This window comes from Pleurodeles waltl, chromosome 12, assembly GCF_031143425.1.
Source record: "Pleurodeles waltl isolate 20211129_DDA chromosome 12, aPleWal1.hap1.20221129, whole genome shotgun sequence".
Lineage (NCBI taxonomy): Eukaryota > Metazoa > Chordata > Amphibia > Caudata > Salamandridae > Pleurodeles > Pleurodeles waltl.
The window spans coordinates 81,763,464-81,781,234 of record NC_090451.1 but is presented as its reverse complement, the minus strand read 5'-3'; the positions used below and the strand labels follow the sequence as shown (position 1 = coordinate 81,781,234).

Sequence of the window (17,771 nt, the reverse complement as noted above, 5' to 3'; positions counted from 1 at the left end):
CCAAGTCACCCTACCAATGGCCTTGTGTACCTCACAAACTAGTGCTACATATGAAGGGGGGACCCTCACTGGTGCCTACAGCACTGCCAGGCTGAATGTGCTAGTCTCCACAGTATTTACGTTTCTTCTCTTAGTAAGGAAATGTAAGCATCTAAAGGCTGATGTCCAGAGTCACCAGACTCACTAAAACACCTTACTAAAAACTGGAGAATGAAGACCCACTGAATGTTGTACTCTGGTGTTTATCTTGGATATGGGAAGAATTAAAATGTGGCACTAGTGATGAAGGACATCCCATTTAGAGCAAACCGAGGAGGACCTTTCTACGGCACAAACACATGGATCGGAGAGGTCTATTTGAAGCAAACGGGCTGCCTCTAACTAACAAGTCTCAGAGCACGAGTAGGTACTTAAAGCACAAAACACACCACGCAGAAAAACAAACGGAAAATTAAAAGAAGGCAAGGACTAAATAAATCTTAAACAGTGGAAATTCCTAAGGTTGGCAAAGCCAAAAGAATTCTGGGTACTTAAGACATATTCAAAGCAAGCATTCGTAAAAACATGTTTTGTTGGCGTGCAACTGAAAAACACAGTCTGACTGTAGACCAGCTCTGCCATGCCTACTGCCAAGACACAAAAATCAACATGATTTCTACAGTCAGTATGAACTTCCGTACCTGATGTAATCTCAGTTAATCATAGCAAATAAAAAATAAAAAAAAACAACAACATACAGGACTTTAGTAACAGTAAGTTTATCAGTTTTACCTGAGGTAGCCAAAGTGTGTGGCTTCGATCCAGCACCATTGCTTAAAATGCCATTGGAAGTAGCACCAAACTGTTTCTCAACGACTGCCGAGTCTCGGTTCGAATGAAGGGGACTTGGCGTATTTCTCTAAAATAAGAAAAAAAGGAAGAGGGGCAAGATTTCAGAAACAAGCCTTGGATTAAATCATTACTGGACACCAAAATGTGTCATCAGAGTCCTATTCCCATCTCAGTAATCGTATAGTGTGATAAGATGAAATGCTACTGTATTTTGTCAAGGTATGAACAACAGTAGAAACAAGCATTTGCAATGCAATAGTCTGGCATTTTTGAGAGTTAGAGCTATTGGCGTTGTAAATGACAATGCCTTTTATCTAGGTGTTTTGATTTGGAGTGTAGTGGATGGATGCCAGGTGCCACAGTAACCCTTCCAGGCCTGTCACTGCAGGAGAGGGGACACAACAAGGCTGCTATCTTGGGAGTGAAAGAGAATAACAGAAGAGGCAGCTTAACTAAACAGATGGCTTCAGATGTTTTCAGATTTGTGAAACAGAGCTTCAGTGGTACATGGGCTGACAAGATAGGTTCCAGAGGTGCGACATCTGTGACCTTGGGTCAGTGTTTTAAATGGAAACACCGAAGGGATGGTACTCCGTATTCATTTAAAGTACTGCCTTGGGTTAACAGTATTATGAGTCTCCTCGGCTCAGGATTGGACTCTGCAGAACAGGTATGTGTACCTGAATCTCCTGGGGCTTGGAGGTGCCTTTTCAGTGCATTCATTTGTGCACTAGCAGATTGTTTTGAAGTCAGAATTATCTCTGTTTGGGTGGCTACTCAAAATTTGAAGTCTTGGCCTTGCCATCTGGACCACTCAGAGCAGAGAGGGAAGACTGGGGTTGGACGATTGTGTTTTGCTTAGACCAGTGGTTCACAGTGAGACACCTAAAGGACTGGTTTATTGCCATTTTTTCAGGCTACGGAAAGGATTCAAATATATGTTTTTTTGGGAATCCAGGGTAGGCCCAGAACCATGTCAGAGTTTCTTGATACCCACATAAGATAAATTATGTAAAAATTATTTATATGGAACTTATTTACACAGCAGTTACCCTGCACGCCTGGCATGGATCCTGCCTGTGATGTCTTATCCAAAAAATACTTCAGTGGCTCGTCCTGGTGGCCACAGTTTGTGGATCAACAGTTCTGCTGTTTAAGACATTTCCTGCCCACAGAGTCTTTACGGTTACTGTCCAGGATTGCCTTTGAGATGTAGTTCCGTAAATGGAAAATGCCTCCTTGGCATGGTTGCCCCCTGACTTTTTGCCTTTGCTGATGCTATGTTTACAATTGAAAGTGTGCTGAGGCCTGCTAACCAGGCCCCAGCACCAGTGTTCTTTCCCTAACCTGTACTTTTGTATCCACAATTGGCAGACCCTGGCATCCAGATAAGTCCCTTGTAACTGGTACTTCTAGTACCAAGGGCCCTGATGCCAAGGAAGGTCTCTAAGGGCTGCAGCATGACTTATGCCACCCTGGAGACCTCTCACTCAGCACAGACACACTGCTTGCCAGCTTGTGTGTGCTAGTGAGGACAAAACGAGTAAGTCGACATGGCACTCCCCTCAGGGTGCCATGCCAGCCTCTCACTGCCTATGCAGTATAGGTAGGACACCCCTCTAGCAGGCCTTACAGCCCTAAGGCAGGGTGCACTATACCATAGGTGAGGGTGCCAGTGCATGAGCACTGTACCCCTACAGTGTCTAAGCAAAACCTTAGACATTGTAAGTGCAGGGTAGCCATAAGAGTATATGGTCTGGGAGTCTGTTTTACACGAACTCCACAGCACCATAATGGCTACACTGAAAACTGGGAAGTTTGGTATCAAACTTCTCAGCACAATAAATGCACACTGATGCCACTGTACATTTTATTGCAAAATACACCCCAGAGGGCACCTTAGAGGTGCCCCCTGAAACTTAACCGACTGTCTGTGTAGGCTGACTAGTTCCAGCAGCCTGCCACACTAGAGACATGTTGCTGGCCCCATGGGGAGAGTGCCTTTGTCACTCTGAGGCCAGTAACAAAGCCTGCACTGGGTGGAGATGCTAACACCTCCCCCAGGCAGGAGCTGTAACACCTGGCGGTGAGCCTCAAAGGCTCACCCCTTTGTCACAGCACCGCAGGACACTCCAGCTAGTGGAGTTGCCCGCCCCCTCCGGCCCCGGCCCCCACTTTTGGCGGCAAGGCCGGAGAAAATAATGAGAACAACAAGGAGGAGTCACTGGCCAGTCAGGACAGCCCCTAAGGTGTCCTGAGCTGAGGTGACTCTAACTTTTAGAAATCCTCCATCTTGCAGATGGAGGATTCCCCCAATAGGGTTAGGATTGTGACCCCCTCCCCTTGGGAGGAGGCACAAAGAGGGTGTACCCACCCGCAGGGCTAGTAGCCATTGGCTACTAACCCCCCAGACCTAAACACGCCCTTAAATTTAGTATTTAAGGGCTACCCTGAACCCTAGAAAATTAGATTCCTGCAACAACAAGAAGAAGGACTGCCTAGCTGAAAACCCCTGCAGAGGAAGACCAGAAGACAACAACTGCCTTGGCTCCAGAAACTCACCGGCCTGTCTCCTGCCTTCCAAAGAACTCTGCTCCAGCGACGCCTTCCAAAGGGACCAGCGACCTCTGAATCCTCTGAGGACTGCCCTGCTTCGACGACGACAAGAAACTCCCGAGGACAGCGGACCTGCTCCAAAAAGACTGCAACTTTGTTTCAAGAAGCAGCTTTAGAGAACCCTGCAACTCCCCGCAAGAAGCGTGAGACTTGCAACACTGCACCCGGCGACCCCGACTCGGCTGGTGGAGAACCAACACCTCAGGGAGGACCCCCGGACTACTCTACGACAGAGTACCAAAACCTGTCCCCCCTGAGCCCCCACAGCGCCGCCTGCAGAGGGAATCCCGAGGCTTCCCCTGACCGCGACTCTCTGAGACCTAAGTCCCGACGCCTGGAAAAGACCCTGCACCCGCAGCCCCCAGGACCTGAAGGACCGGACTTTCACTGCAGAAGTGACCCCCAGGAGTCCCTCTCCCTTGCCCAAGTGGAGGTTTCCCCGAGGAAGCCCCCCCTTGCCTGCCTGCAGCGCTGAAGAGATCCCTTGATCTCTCATTGACTTACATTGCGAACCCGACGCTTGTTCTAACACTGCACCCGGCCGCCCCCGCGCCGCTGAGGGTGAAATTTCTGTGTGGGCTTGTGTGTCCCCCGGTGCCCTACAAAACCCCCCCTGGTCTGCCCTCCGAAGACGCGGGTACTTACCTGCAAGCAGACCGGAACCGGGGCACCCCCTTCTCTCCATTGCAGCCTATGCGTTTTGGGCACCACTTTGAACTCTGCACCTGACCGGCCCTGAGCTGCTGGTGTGGTAACTTTGGGGTTGCTCTGAACCCCCAACGGTGGACTACCTTGGACCAAGAACTGAACCCTGTAAGTGTCTTACTTACCTGGTAAAACTAACAAAAACTTACCTCCCCCAGGAACTGTGAAAATTGCACTAAGTGTCCACTTTTAAAGTAGCTATTTGTGAATAACTTGAAACGTATACATGCAATTGAAATGATTCAAAGTTCCTAATGTACTTACCTGCAATACCTTTCAAACAAGATATTACATGTTAAATTTGAACCTGTGGTTCTTAAAATAAACTAAGAAAAGATATTTTTCTATAACAAAACCTATTGGCTGGATTTGTCTCTGAGTGTGTGTACCTCATTTATTGTCTATGTGTATGTACAACAAATGCTTAACACTACTCCTTGGATAAGCCTACTGCTCGACCACACTACCACAAAATAGAGCATTAGTATTATCTCTTTTTACCACTATTTTACCTCTAAGGGGAACCCTTGGACTCTGTGCATGCTATTCCTTACTTTGAAATAGCACATACAGAGCCAACTTCCTACATTGGTGGATCAGCGGTGGGATACAAGACTTTGCATTTGCTGGACTACTCAGCCAATACCTGATCACACGACAAATTCCAAAATTGTCATTAGAAATTGATTTTTGCAATTTGAAAAGTTTTCTAAATTCTTAAAAGACCTGCTAGGGCCTTGTGTTAGATCCTGTTTAGCATTTCTTTTAGAGTTTAAAAGTTTGTAAAAGTTTGAATTAGATTCTAGAACCAGTTTTAGATTCTTAAAAAGTATTCCAACTTTTAGAAGCAAAATGTCTAGCACAGATGTGACTGTGGTGGAACTCGACACCACACCTTACCTCCATCTACAGATGAGAGAGCTAAGGTCACTCTGTAAACTAAAGAAAATAGCAATGGGCCCCAAACCTACCAAAGTACAGCTCCAGGAGCTTTTGGCAGAGTTTGAAAAGGCCAACCCCTCTGAGGATGGCAACTCAGAGGATGAAGATAGTGACTTGGAGGGAAATTCCCCCCCTCCAGTACTACTTAGGGAGAGCAGGGCTTCTCAAGCCCTGACTCCACAAATAATAGTCAGAGATGCAGGTTCCCTCACAGGAGGGACCAACAACTCTGAAATCACTGAGGATAACTCCAGTGAAGAGGACATCCAGTTAGCCAGGATGGCCAAAAGATTGGCTTTGGAAAGACAGATCCTAGCCATAGAGAGGGAAAGACAAGAGATGGGCCTAGGACCCATCAATGGTGGCAGCAACATAAATAGGGTCAGAGATTCTCCTGACATGTTGAAAATCCCCAAAGGGATTGTAACTAAATATGAAGATGGTGATGACATCACCAAATGGTTCACAGCTTTTGAGAGGGCTTGTGTAACCAGAAAAGTGAACAGATCTCACTGGGGTGCTCTCCTTTGGGAAATGTTCACAGGAAAGTGTAGGGATAGACTCCTCACACTCTCTGGAAAAGATGCAGAATCTTATGACCTCATGAAGGGTACCCTGATTGAGGGCTTTGGATTCTCCACTGAGGAGTATAGGATTAGATTCAGGGGGGCTCAAAAAACCTCGAGCCAGACCTGGGTTGACTTTGTAGACTACTCAGTAAAAACACTAGATGGTTGGATTCAAGGCAGTGGTGTAAGTAATTATGATGGGCTGTACAATTTATTTGTGAAAGAACACCTGTTAAGTAATTGTTTCAATGATAAACTGCATCAGCATCTGGTAGACCTAGGACCAATTTCTCCCCAAGAATTGGGAAAGAAGGCGGACCATTGGGTCAAGACAAGGGTGTCCAAAACTTCCACAGGGGGTGACCAAAAGAAAGGGGTCACAAAACCTCCCCAGGGGAAAGGTGGTGAGACAGCCAAAAATAAAAATAGTAAAGAGTCTTCTACAGGCCCCCAAAAACCTGCACAGGAGGGTGGGCCCAGAGCCTCTTCACCAAACAATCCTGGGTACAAGGGTAAAAACTTTGATCCCAAAAAGGCCTGGTGTCGAAACTGTAGTCAGTCTGGACACCAAACTGGAGACAAGGCCTGTCCCAAGAAAGGTTCCACTCCAAACTCCAATCCAGGTAACACTGGAATGGCTAGTCTCCAAGTGGGATCAACAGTGTGCCCAGAGCAAATCAGGGTCCACACTGAAGCTACTCTAGTCTCTGAGGGTGGGGTGGATTTAGCCACACTAGCTGCCTGGCCGCCTAACATGCAAAAATACAGGCAGCAGCTCTTTATTAATGGGACAAGTGTAGAGGGCCTGAGGGATACAGGTGCCAGTGTCACCATGGTGACAGAGAAACTGGTTTCCCCTGGCCAATACCTGACTGGAAAAACTTATACAGTCACCAACGCTGACAATCAGACTAAAGCACATCCCATGGCAATGGTAACTTTAGAATGGGGAGGGGTCAATGGCCTGAAACAGGTGGTGGTCTCCTCAAACATCCCAGTAGACTGTCTGCTTGGAAATGACCTGGAGTCCTCAGCATGGGCTGAGGTAGAACTAAAAACCCATGCAGCCATGCTGGGTATCCCTGAACTGGTGTGTGTAAAAACAAGAGCACAATGCAAAGCACAGGGTGAAAAAGTAGAGCTGGAGTCTGGAAGAATGGCCCAGCCTACCAAGAGAAAAGGAAAGTCAGTTGGGAAACCAACTGCAACACAGTCAGAAAAAGAGAACCTCTCTTCTCAGGAAGAAGTTCTGCCCTCTGAGGGAACTGAGCCTTTGGAGCTTGAACCTTATCAGGTTGAGCTCTTAGGCCCAGGGGGACCCTCAAGGGAGGAGCTGTGTAAGGGACAAGAAACCTGTCCCTCTCTTGAAGGCCTTAGGCAGCAAGCTGCTGAAGAGTCCAAGGGCAAGAAAAATGGAACACATAGGGTCTATTGGGAAGATGGACTCCTGTACACTGAGGCCAGAGACCCCAAACCTGGTGCCACTAGGAGAGTGGTAGTGCCTCAGTCGTTCAGAGAGTTTATTCTGACCTTAGCCCATGATATTCCCCTTGCTGGGCATTTGGGACAAACCAAGACGTGGGAGAGGTTAGTCAACCACTTCTACTGGCCCAATATGTCCCAGAAGGTTAAGGAGTTTTGCCTCTCCTGCCCCACCTGTCAATCCAGTGGTAAGACAGGTGGGCACCCAAAGGCCCCCCTCATTCCACTTCCAGTGGTGGGGGTCCCCTTTGAAAGAGTGGGTGTGGACATAGTTGGTCCACTGGAACCTCCCACAGCCTCAGGAAATATGTACATCCTAGTAGTAGTGGATCATGCTACTAGGTATCCTGAAGCTATTCCCCTTAGGTCGACTACTGCCCCTGCAGTAGCCAAGGCCCTCATAGGTATCTTTACCAGAGTGGGTTTCCCTAAGGAGGTGGTGTCTGACAGAGGTACCAACTTCATGTCAGCATACCTAAAACACATGTGGAATGAGTGTGGGGTGACTTACAAATTCACTACACCATACCATCCACAAACTAATGGCTTAGTTGAGAGATTCAACAAGACATTAAAAGGCATGATCATGGGGCTCCCAGAAAAACTCAAAAGGAGATGGGATGTCCTCTTGCCATGTCTGCTTTTTGCTTACAGAGAAGTGCCACAGAAGGGAGTAGGATTCTCACCCTTTGAACTTCTGTTTGGTCACCCTGTAAGGGGACCACTTGCTCTTGTTAAAGAAGGCTGGGAGAGACCTCTTCATGAGCCTAAACAAGACATAGTGGACTATGTACTGGGCCTTCGCTCTAGAATGGCAGAGTACATGGAAAAGGCAACCAAAAACCTTGAGGCCAGCCAACAGCTCCAGAAGTTTTGGTATGACCAAAAGGCTGCAATGGTTGAGTTCCAACCAGGGCAGAAAGTCTGGGTTCTGGAGCCTGTGGCTCCCAGGGCACTCCAGGACAAATGGAGTGGCCCTTACCCAGTGCTAGAAAGGAAGAGTCAGGTCACCTACCTGGTGGACTGGGCACAAGCAGGAGCCCCAAGAGGGTGATCCATGTGAACCGCCTTAAGCTCTTCCATGACAGGGCTGATGTAAATCTGTTGATGGTAACAGATGAGGATCAGGAGGCAGAGAGTGAACCTCTCCCTGATCTTCTGTCATCAGACCCAAAAGATGGCTCAGTAGATGGAGTGATCTACTCAGACACCCTCTCTGGCCAACAGCAAGCTGATTGTAGGAGAGTCCTACAACAGTTTCCTGAACTCTTCTCCCTAACCCCTGGTCAGACACACCTGTGTACCCATGATGTGGACACAGGAGACAGCATGCCTGTCAAGAACAAAATCTTTAGACAGTCTGACCATGTTAAGGAAAGCATCAAGGTGGAAGTCCGCAAGATGCTGGAATTGGGAGTAATTGAGCGCTCTGACAGCCCCTGGGCTAGCCCAGTGGTCTTAGTCCCCAAACCTCACACCAAAGATGGAAAGAAAGAGATGAGGTTTTGTGTGGACTACAGAGGGCTCAACTCTGTCACCAAGACAGATGCTCATCCGATTCCTAGAGCTGATGAGCTCATAGATAAATTAGGTGCTGCCAAATTCTTAAGTACCTTTGACTTGACAGCAGGGTACTGGCAAATAAAAATGGCACCTGGAGCAAAAGAGAAAACAGCATTCTCCACACCTGATGGGCATTATCAGTTTACTGTTATGCCCTTTGGTCTAAAGAATGCCCCTGCCACCTTCCAAAGGTTGGTGAATCAAGTCCTTGCTGGTTTGGAGTCCTTTAGCACAGCTTATCTTGATGATATTGCTGTCTTTAGCTCCACCTGGCAGGATCACCTGGTCCACCTGAAGAAGGTTTTGAAGGCTCTGCAATCTGCAGGCCTCTCTATCAAGGCATCCAAATGCCAGATAGGGCAGGGAACTGTGGTTTACTTGGGCCACCTTGTAGGTGGAGGCCAAGTTCAGCCACTCCAACCCAAGATCCAGACTATTCTGGACTGGGTAGCTCCAAAAACCCAGACTCAAGTCAGGGCATTCCTTGGCTTGACTGGGTATTACAGGAGGTTTGTGAAGGGATATGGATCCATTGTGACAGCCCTCACTGAACTCCCCTCCAAGAAAATGCCCAAGAAAGTGAACTGGACTGTGGAATGCCAACAGGCCTTTGACACCCTGAAACAAGCAATGTGCTCAGCACCAGTTCTAAAAGCTCCAGATTATTCTAAGCAGTTCATTGTTCAGACAGATGCCTCTGAACATGGCATAGGGGCAGTTTTGTCCCAAACAAATGATGATGGCCTTGACCAGCCTGTTGCTTTCATTAGCAGGAGGTTACTCCCCAGGGAGCAGCGTTGGAGTGCCATTGAGAGGGAGGCCTTTGCTATGGTTTGGTCCCTGAAGAAGCTGAGACCATACCTCTTTGGGACTCACTTCCTAGTTCAAACTGACCACAGACCTCTCAAATGGCTGATGCAAATGAAAGGTGAAAATCCTAAACTGTTGAGGTGGTCCATCTCCCTACAGGGAATGGACTTTATAGTGGAACACAGACCTGGGACTGCCCATGCCAATGCAGATGGCCTTTCCAGGTTCTTCCACTTAGAAAATGAAGACTCTCTTGGGAAAGGTTAGTCTCATCCTCTTTCGTTTGGGGGGGGGTTGTGTAAGGAAATGCCTCCTTGGCATGGTTGCCCCTGACTTTTTGCCTTTGCTGATGCTATGTTTACAATTGAAAGTGTGCTGAGGCCTGCTAACCAGGCCCCAGCACCAGTGTTCTTTCCCTAACCTGTACTTTTGTATCCACAATTGGCAGACCATGGCATCCAGATAAGTCCCTTGTAACTGGTACTTCTAGTACCAAGGGCCCTGATGCCAAGGAAGGTCTCTAAGGGCTGCAGCATGACTTATGCCACCCTGGAGACCTCTCACTCAGCACAGACACACTGCTTGCCAGCTTGTGTGTGCTAGTGAGGACAAAACGAGTAAGTCGACATGGCACTCCCCTCAGGGTGCCATGCCAGCCTCTCACTGCCTATGCAGTATAGGTAGGACACCCCTCTAGCAGGCCTTACAGCCCTAAGGCAGGGTGCACTATACCATAGGTGAGGGTGCCAGTGCATGAGCACTGTACCCCTACAGTGTCTAAGCAAAACCTTAGACATTGTAAGTGCAGGGTAGCCATAAGAGTATATGGTCTGGGAGTCTGTTTTACACGAACTCCACAGCACCATAATGGCTACACTGAAAACTGGGAAGTTTGGTATCAAACTTCTCAGCACAATAAATGCACACTGATGCCAGTGTACATTTTATTGTAAAATACACCACAGAGGGCACCTTAGAGGTGCCCCCTGAAACTTAACCGACTGTCTGTGTAGGCTGACTAGTTCCAGCAGCCTGCCACACTAGAGACATGTTGCTGGCCCCATGGGGAGAGTGCCTTTGTCACTCTGAGGCCAGTAACAAAGCCTGCACTGGGTGGAGATGCTAACACCTCCCCCAGGCAGGAGCTGTAACACCTGGCGGTGAGCCTCAAAGGCTCACCCCTTTGTCACAGCACCGCAGGACACTCCAGCTAGTGGAGTTGCCCGCCCCCTCCGGCCCCGGCCCCGGCCCCCACTTTTGGCGGCAAGGCCGGAGAAAATAATGAGAATAACAAGGAGGAGTCACTGGCCAGTCAGGACAGCCCCTAAGGTGTCCTGAGCTGAGGTGACTCTAACTTTTAGAAATCCTCCATCTTGCAGATGGAGGATTCCCCCAATAGGGTTAGGATTGTGACCCCCTCCCCTTGGGAGGAGGCACAAAGAGGGTGTACCCACCCGCAGGGCTAGTAGCCATTGGCTACTAACCCCCCAGACCTAAACACGCCCTTAAATTTAGTATTTAAGGGCTACCCTGAACCCTAGAAAATTAGATTCCTGCAACAACAAGAAGAAGGACTGCCTAGCTGAAAACCCCTGCAGAGGAAGACCAGAAGACAACAACTGCCTTGGCTCCAGAAACTCACCGGCCTGTCTCCTGCCTTCCAAAGAACTCTGCTCCAGCGACGCCTTCCAAAGGGACCAGCGACCTCTGAATCCTCTGAGGACTGCCCTGCTTCGACGACGACAAGAAACTCCCGAGGACAGCGGACCTGCTCCAAAAAGACTGCAACTTTGTTTCAAGAAGCAGCTTTAAAGAACCCTGCAACTCCCCGCAAGAAGCGTGAGACTTGCAACACTGCACCCGGCGACCCCGACTCGGCTGGTGGAGAACCAACACCTCAGGGAGGACCCCCGGACTACTCTGATACTGTGAGTACCAAAACCTGTCCCCCCTGAGCCCCCACAGCGCCGCCTGCCGAGGGAATCCCGAGGCTTCCCCTGACCGCGACTCTCTGAGACCTAAGACCCGACGCCTGGAAAAGACCCTGCACCCGCAGCCCTCAGGACCTGAAGGACCGGACTTTCACTGCAGAAGTGACCCCCAGGAGTCCCTCTCCCTTGCCCAAGTGGAGGTTTCCCCGAGGAAGCCCCCCCTTGCCTGCCTGCAGCGCTGAAGAGATCCCTTGATCTCTCATTGACTTACATTGCGAACCCGACGCTTGTTCTAACACTGCACCCGGCCGCCCCCGCGCCGCTGAGGGTGAAATTTCTGTGTGGGCTTGTGTCCCCCCCAGTGCCCTACAAAACCCCCCCTGGTCTGCCCTCCGAAGACGCGGGTACTTACCTGCAAGCAGACCGGAACCGGGGCACCCCCTTCTCTCCATTGCAGCCTATGCGTTTTGGGCACCACTTTGAACTCTGCACCTGACCGGCCCTGAGCTGCTGGTGTGGTAACTTTGGGGTTGCTCTGAACCCCCAACGGTGGGCTACCTTGGACCAAGAACTGAACCCTGTAAGTGTCTTACTTACCTGGTAAAACTAACAAAAACTTACCTCCCCCAGGAACTGTGAAAATTGCACTAAGTGTCCACTTTTAAAGTAGCTATTTGTGAATAACTTGAAAAGTATACATGCAATTGAAATGATTCAAAGTTCCTAATGTACTTACCTGCAATACCTTTCAAACAAGATATTACATGTTAAATTTGAACCTGTGGTTCTTAAAATAAACTAAGAAAAGATATTTTTCTATAACAAAACCTATTGGCTGGATTTGTCTCTGAGTGTGTGTACCTCATTTATTGTCTATGTGTATGTACAACAAATGCTTAACACTACTCCTTGGATAAGCCTACTGCTCGACCACACTACCACAAAATAGAGCATTAGTATTATCTCTTTTTACCACTATTTTACCTCTAAGGGGAACCCTTGGACTCTGTGCATGCTATTCCTTACTTTGAAATAGCACATACAGAGCCAACTTCCTACAGCTCCCTATTGCAGTTACCCCCCACTTTTTGCCTGATACTGATGCTGACTTGACTGAGAAGTGTGCTGGGACCCTGCTAACCAGGCCCCAGCACCAGTGTTCATTCACCTAAAATGTACCATTGTCTCCACAATTGGCACAACCCTGGTACCCAGGTAAGTCCCTTGTAACTGGTACCCCTGGTACCAAGGGCCCTGATGCCAGGAAAGGCCTCTAAGGGCTGCAGCATGTCTTATGCCACCCTAGGGACCCCTCACTCAGCACAGACACTGCTTGCCAGCTTGTGTGTGCTGGTGGGGAGAAAAGGACTAAGTCGACATGGCACTCCCCTCAGGGTGCCATGCCAACCTCACACTGCCTATGGCATAGGTAAGTCACCCCTCTAGCAGGCCTTACAGCCCTAAGGCAGGGTGCACTATACCACAGGTGAGGGCATAGGTGCATGAGCACTATGCCCCTACAGTGTCTAAGCAAAACCTTAGACATTGTAAGTGCAGGGTAGCCATAAGAGTATATGGTCTGGGAGTCTGTCAAAAACGAACTCCACAGCTCCATAATGGCTACACTGAATACTGGTAAGTTTGGTATCAAACTTCTCAGAATAATAAACCCACACTGATGCCAGTGTTGGATTTATTAAAAAATGCACACAGAGGGCATCTTAGAGATGCCCCCTGTATTTTACCCAATTGTTCAGTGCAGGACTGACTGGTCTGTGCCAGCCTGCTGCTGAGAGACGAGTTTCTGACCCCATGCGGTGAGAGCCTTTGTGCTCTCTGAGGACAGAAACAAAGCCTGCTCTGGGTGGAGGTGCTTCACACCTCCCCCCTGCAGGAACTGTAACACCTAGCAGTGAGCTTCAAAGGCTCAAGCTTCGTGTTACAATGCCCCAGGGCACTCCAGCTAGTGGAGATGCCCGCCCCCCTGGACACAGCCCCCACTTTTGGCGGCAAGTCCAGGAGAGATAATGAGAAAAACAAGGAGGAGTCACTGGCCAGTCAGGACAGCCCCTAAGGTGTCCTGAGCTGAGGTGACTCTGACTTTTAGAAATCCTCCATCTTGTAGAAGGAGGATTCCCCCAATAGGAATAGGGATGTGCCCCCCTTCCCTCAGGGAGGAGGCACAAGGAGGGTGTGGCCACCCTCAAGGACAGTAGCCATTGGCTACTGCCCTCCCAGACCTAAACACACCCCTAAATTCAGTATTTAGGGGCTCCCCAGAACCTAGGAACCCAGATTCCTGCAACCTAAAGAAGAAGAGGACTGCTGAGCTGAAAAACCCTGCAGAGAAGACGGAGACACCAACTGCTTTGGCCCCAGCCCTACCGGCCTGTCTCCCCCCTTCGGAAGAAAACTGCTCCAGCAACGCTTTTTCCCCAGGACCAGCGACCTCGGAATCCTCAGAGGACTGCCCTGCTCTAAAAGGACCAAGAAACTCCCGAGAACAGCGGCCCTGTTCAACAAAGACTGCAACTTTGTTTCCAGAGGAGCAACTTTAAAGACCCCTGCAATTCCCGCCAGAAGCGTGAGACTTGCAACACTGCACCCGGCGACCCAGACTCGACTGGTGAAGAAACAACGCTACAGGGAGGACCCTCAGGCGACTCCGAGACTGTGAGTAACCAAAGTTGTCCCCCCTGAACCCCCACAGCGACGCCTGCAGAGGGAATCCCGAGACTCCCCCTGACCGCGACTGCCTGACTCCCAGATCCCGACGCCTGGAAAAGACCCTGCACCCGCAGCCCCCAGGACCTGAAGGATCGGAACTCCAGTGCAGGAGTGACCCCCAGGAGGCCCTCTCCCTTGCCCAGGTGGTGGCTACCCCGAGGAGCCCCCCCCCCCCCCTGGCCTGCCTGCATCGCTGAAGCGACCCCTTGGTCTCCCATTGATTTCAATGACAAACCCGACGTGTGTTTGCACACTGCACCCGGCCACCCCCGTGCTGCTGAGGGTGTACTTTCTGTGCTAACTTGTGCCCCTCCCGGTGCTCTACAAAACCCCCCTGGTCTGCCCTCCGAAGACGCGGGTACTTACCTGCTGGCAGACTGGAACCGGGGCACCCCCTTCTCCATTTTAGCCTATGTGTTTTGGGCACCACTTTGAACTCTGCACCTGACCGGCCCTGAGCTGCTGGTGTGGTAACTTTGGGGTTGCTCTGAACCCCCAACTGTGGGCTACCTTGGACCCAAACTTGAACCCCGTAGGTGGTTTACTTACCTGTAAGAACTAACAATTACTTACCTCCCCTAGGAACTGTGAAAATTGCACTAAGTGTCTAGTTTTAAAATAGCTATATGTGTTTTATTTGAAAAGTATATATGCTATTGTGATTATTCAAAGTTCCTAAAGTACTTACCTGCAATACCTTTCATGCAAAGTATTACATGTAGAATTTGAACCTGTGGTTCTTAAAATAAACTAAGAAAATATATTTTTCTATACAAAAACCTATTGGCCTGGAATTGTCTGAGTGTGTGTTCCTCATTTATTGCCTCTGTGTATGTACAACAAATGCTTAACACTACTCCTTTGATAAGCCTACTGCTCGACCACATTACCACAAAATAGAGCATTGGTATTATCTCTTTTTGCCACTATCTTACCTCTAAGGGGAACCCTTGGACTCTGTGCATACTATTCCTTACTTCGAAATAGTGCATGCAGAGCCAACTTCCTACAATGAGAATGTCACAGATTACAATCATGACATTGCTTTTTTACCTCTTCACCTCTGCAAGGGCGAAGCAAATTAATTATAGTGATTTTGCAGCACTATGAAATGGCAGGACCCATATAAGCAAGCGCTATATGAAAAAAAAAAAAAAAAGTTATTCCCAGAGTGGCCCAGCACGCACCAGATAAAGAACCCTAGGGGAAAGATGTGGCGTAAGGGACAGAGCTGTTGACTTTGAAGCTGGGGAACATGGCTTGAGTCTTGGCGCCTGCTCAACATCCTGTGATTCTGGGCAAATCCCTAAATCTCTCCTTGCTATCAAAAATGTGTTCTTGTGTAATGTAGCCGGTGCTCATGTAAAGTGCTGTAGTAAGTTTGTATTGAGTTCACACTATATGAAACTGCAAAAAAATTAAAATAAATACAAAAAATTACAAAAATAATACAATAAAATAAAAACAACCATGCAGGCATTGCAAAGAAACAGCAAGATGCCCGATAACGAGGAAGAAACAACATACTGCCATGAGCACGAAGCGGCGAGGCAAAAGAAAACAAGGTGGTACGGGGCAAGTGGCCATGGTGGCACATGTGTTAACAAGCGACAGCGGGAGGGAATCGATTGGGCAGTGCGATTTCAGCTATATAGATGAAGCCGTAGGGTGCGTGTACAGTGGCCCTGAGCTCAGCATTGTAATAAGCACATTGACTCCCCCCAAAGAACAGATAAACACGACAAAGGGTAAATATACAGTAGTTAGTCCCTGCTACCCAAGATAAAAAGGAGGGACAAAGAGGCATGACTGCCCACTAGCAAGCAAGGATTTTTAAGTGATACTGAACCTAACAAATGAAATGGCTTTAAGCCCACAGAATTAAGTATACTAAAAGTATAAAAGAGGTTGTATGCTTACGCTCGACCTAAAAAGGGGCAGGGCCAAAGAAGACAACTGGTTTTAGTCGACGGTGGTGCCACCATTTTATACGGACAGCCACTGCAGCCGTTCTCTGGACACTAGAGTTTTGAATCTCATATCTTCTGAAAACCCAAACTAGGGGCTCACTCATAGCGACGTACTCAGAAAACTATAGTGAACTAAAGTAGGCTGATAAGGAAAATGTGACATATCCAGTAGACATCTGTTTGTGGCATGTAGTGCTGTAGCTTCGATTCAATCCAGAGGCTGATTGAGAAGGTATCATGCCAGAGGTCGATGTTGAAGGCAATTTAGTCCTGGCTTTTTTCGGTGCAGAGCCCAAAGGTGGGGCATCCAAATCTAATTTTGGGATCCAACCATACTCCGAAGGCCGTGGGGGACCGACGACCTGTTTGTGGAGCTTTTTTCAAAGTCTTTATATGGGATCTTGGGGTTGATGTACTCTCACGTTGCGCCAAGGTAAGAGGCTGACTTTCGATGTCCAATTGAACATCCGACTCCGAATCTTCTATGGAGCAAGCTTCTTCTTGTTGGATCTTCTCTTGTGCATGCTCTTCCCTGAAGATATCAGGGGTGTCGTCTGGTGTCTTCGATGACATCTCCAGTCAACACGTTCTTCGGTCTCGGAGAGTCGTTTGGAACGAAAAGACGACAGGCGTCACAGGTTCCTTCCTTGTGGTCCGGGGACAAGCAGATGTTATACACCAGGTGATGGTCAGTGTGTGAGAATTTCGAATGGCACAGAGGGCCCAACTTAGATGGAGTGTGTTCGATCAGCCCTTCATTTCTTGACATCTTGTGGATAAGTAGGCCCGAGGACGGCGCTGGTGCCCCGAAGGGCAGCCAACCGACCACCAACATCAAAATGCGGGTCGAGTGTGTTATATAGTGTAGGAAGTTGGCTCTGTATGCACTATTTCAAAGTAAGGAATAGTATGCACAGAGTCCAAGGGTTCCCCTTAGAGGTAAGATAGTGGAAAAAAGAGATAATAATGCTCTATTTTGTGGTAGTGTGGTCGAGCAGTAGGCTTATCAAAGGAGTAGTGTTAAGCATTTGTTGTACATACACACAGGCAATAAATGAGGAACACACACTCAGAAACAATTCCAGGCCAATAGGTTTTTGTTATAGAAAAATATCTTTTCTTAGTTTATTTTAAGAACCACAGGTTCAAATTCTACATGTAATATCTCATTTGAAAGGTATTGCAGGTAAGTACTCTAGGAACTTTGAACAATCACAATAGCATATATACTTTTTACATAAAACACATTTAGCTGTTTTAAAAGTGGACACAGTGCAATTTTCACAGTTCCTGGGGGAGGTAAAGTAATGTTAGTTCTTGCAGGTAAGTAAACCACCTACGGGGTTCAAATTGGGGTCCAAGGTAGCCCACCGTTGGGGGTTCAGAGCAACCCCAAAGTTACCACACCAGCAACTCAGGGCCGGTCAGGTGCAGAGTTCAAAGTGGTGCCCAAAACGCATAGGCTTCAATGGAGAGAAGGGGGTGCCCCGGTTCCAGTCTGCCAGCAGGTAAGTACCCGCGTCTTCGGAGGGCAGACCAGGGGGGTTTTGTAGGGCACCGGGGGGGACACAAGTCCACACAGAAAGTACACCCTCAGCAGCGCGGGGGCGGCCGGGTGCAGTGTG

General features: G+C 48.6%; 1 protein-coding gene across 2 annotated transcripts in view; it reads right to left on the bottom strand.

The window, feature by feature from the left end:
- The window catches only part of DOT1L (DOT1 like histone lysine methyltransferase), a 255,913-nt gene that overhangs the window by 60,685 nt on the left and 177,457 nt on the right, over positions 1-17,771 (bottom strand). For both annotated transcript variants that reach the window (XM_069216576.1, XM_069216575.1), the window contains exon 23: positions 772-898. In XM_069216576.1, the coding sequence (XP_069072677.1) occupies positions 772-898 (127 nt within the window). The remainder of the gene's footprint in view (positions 1-771; positions 899-17,771) is intronic.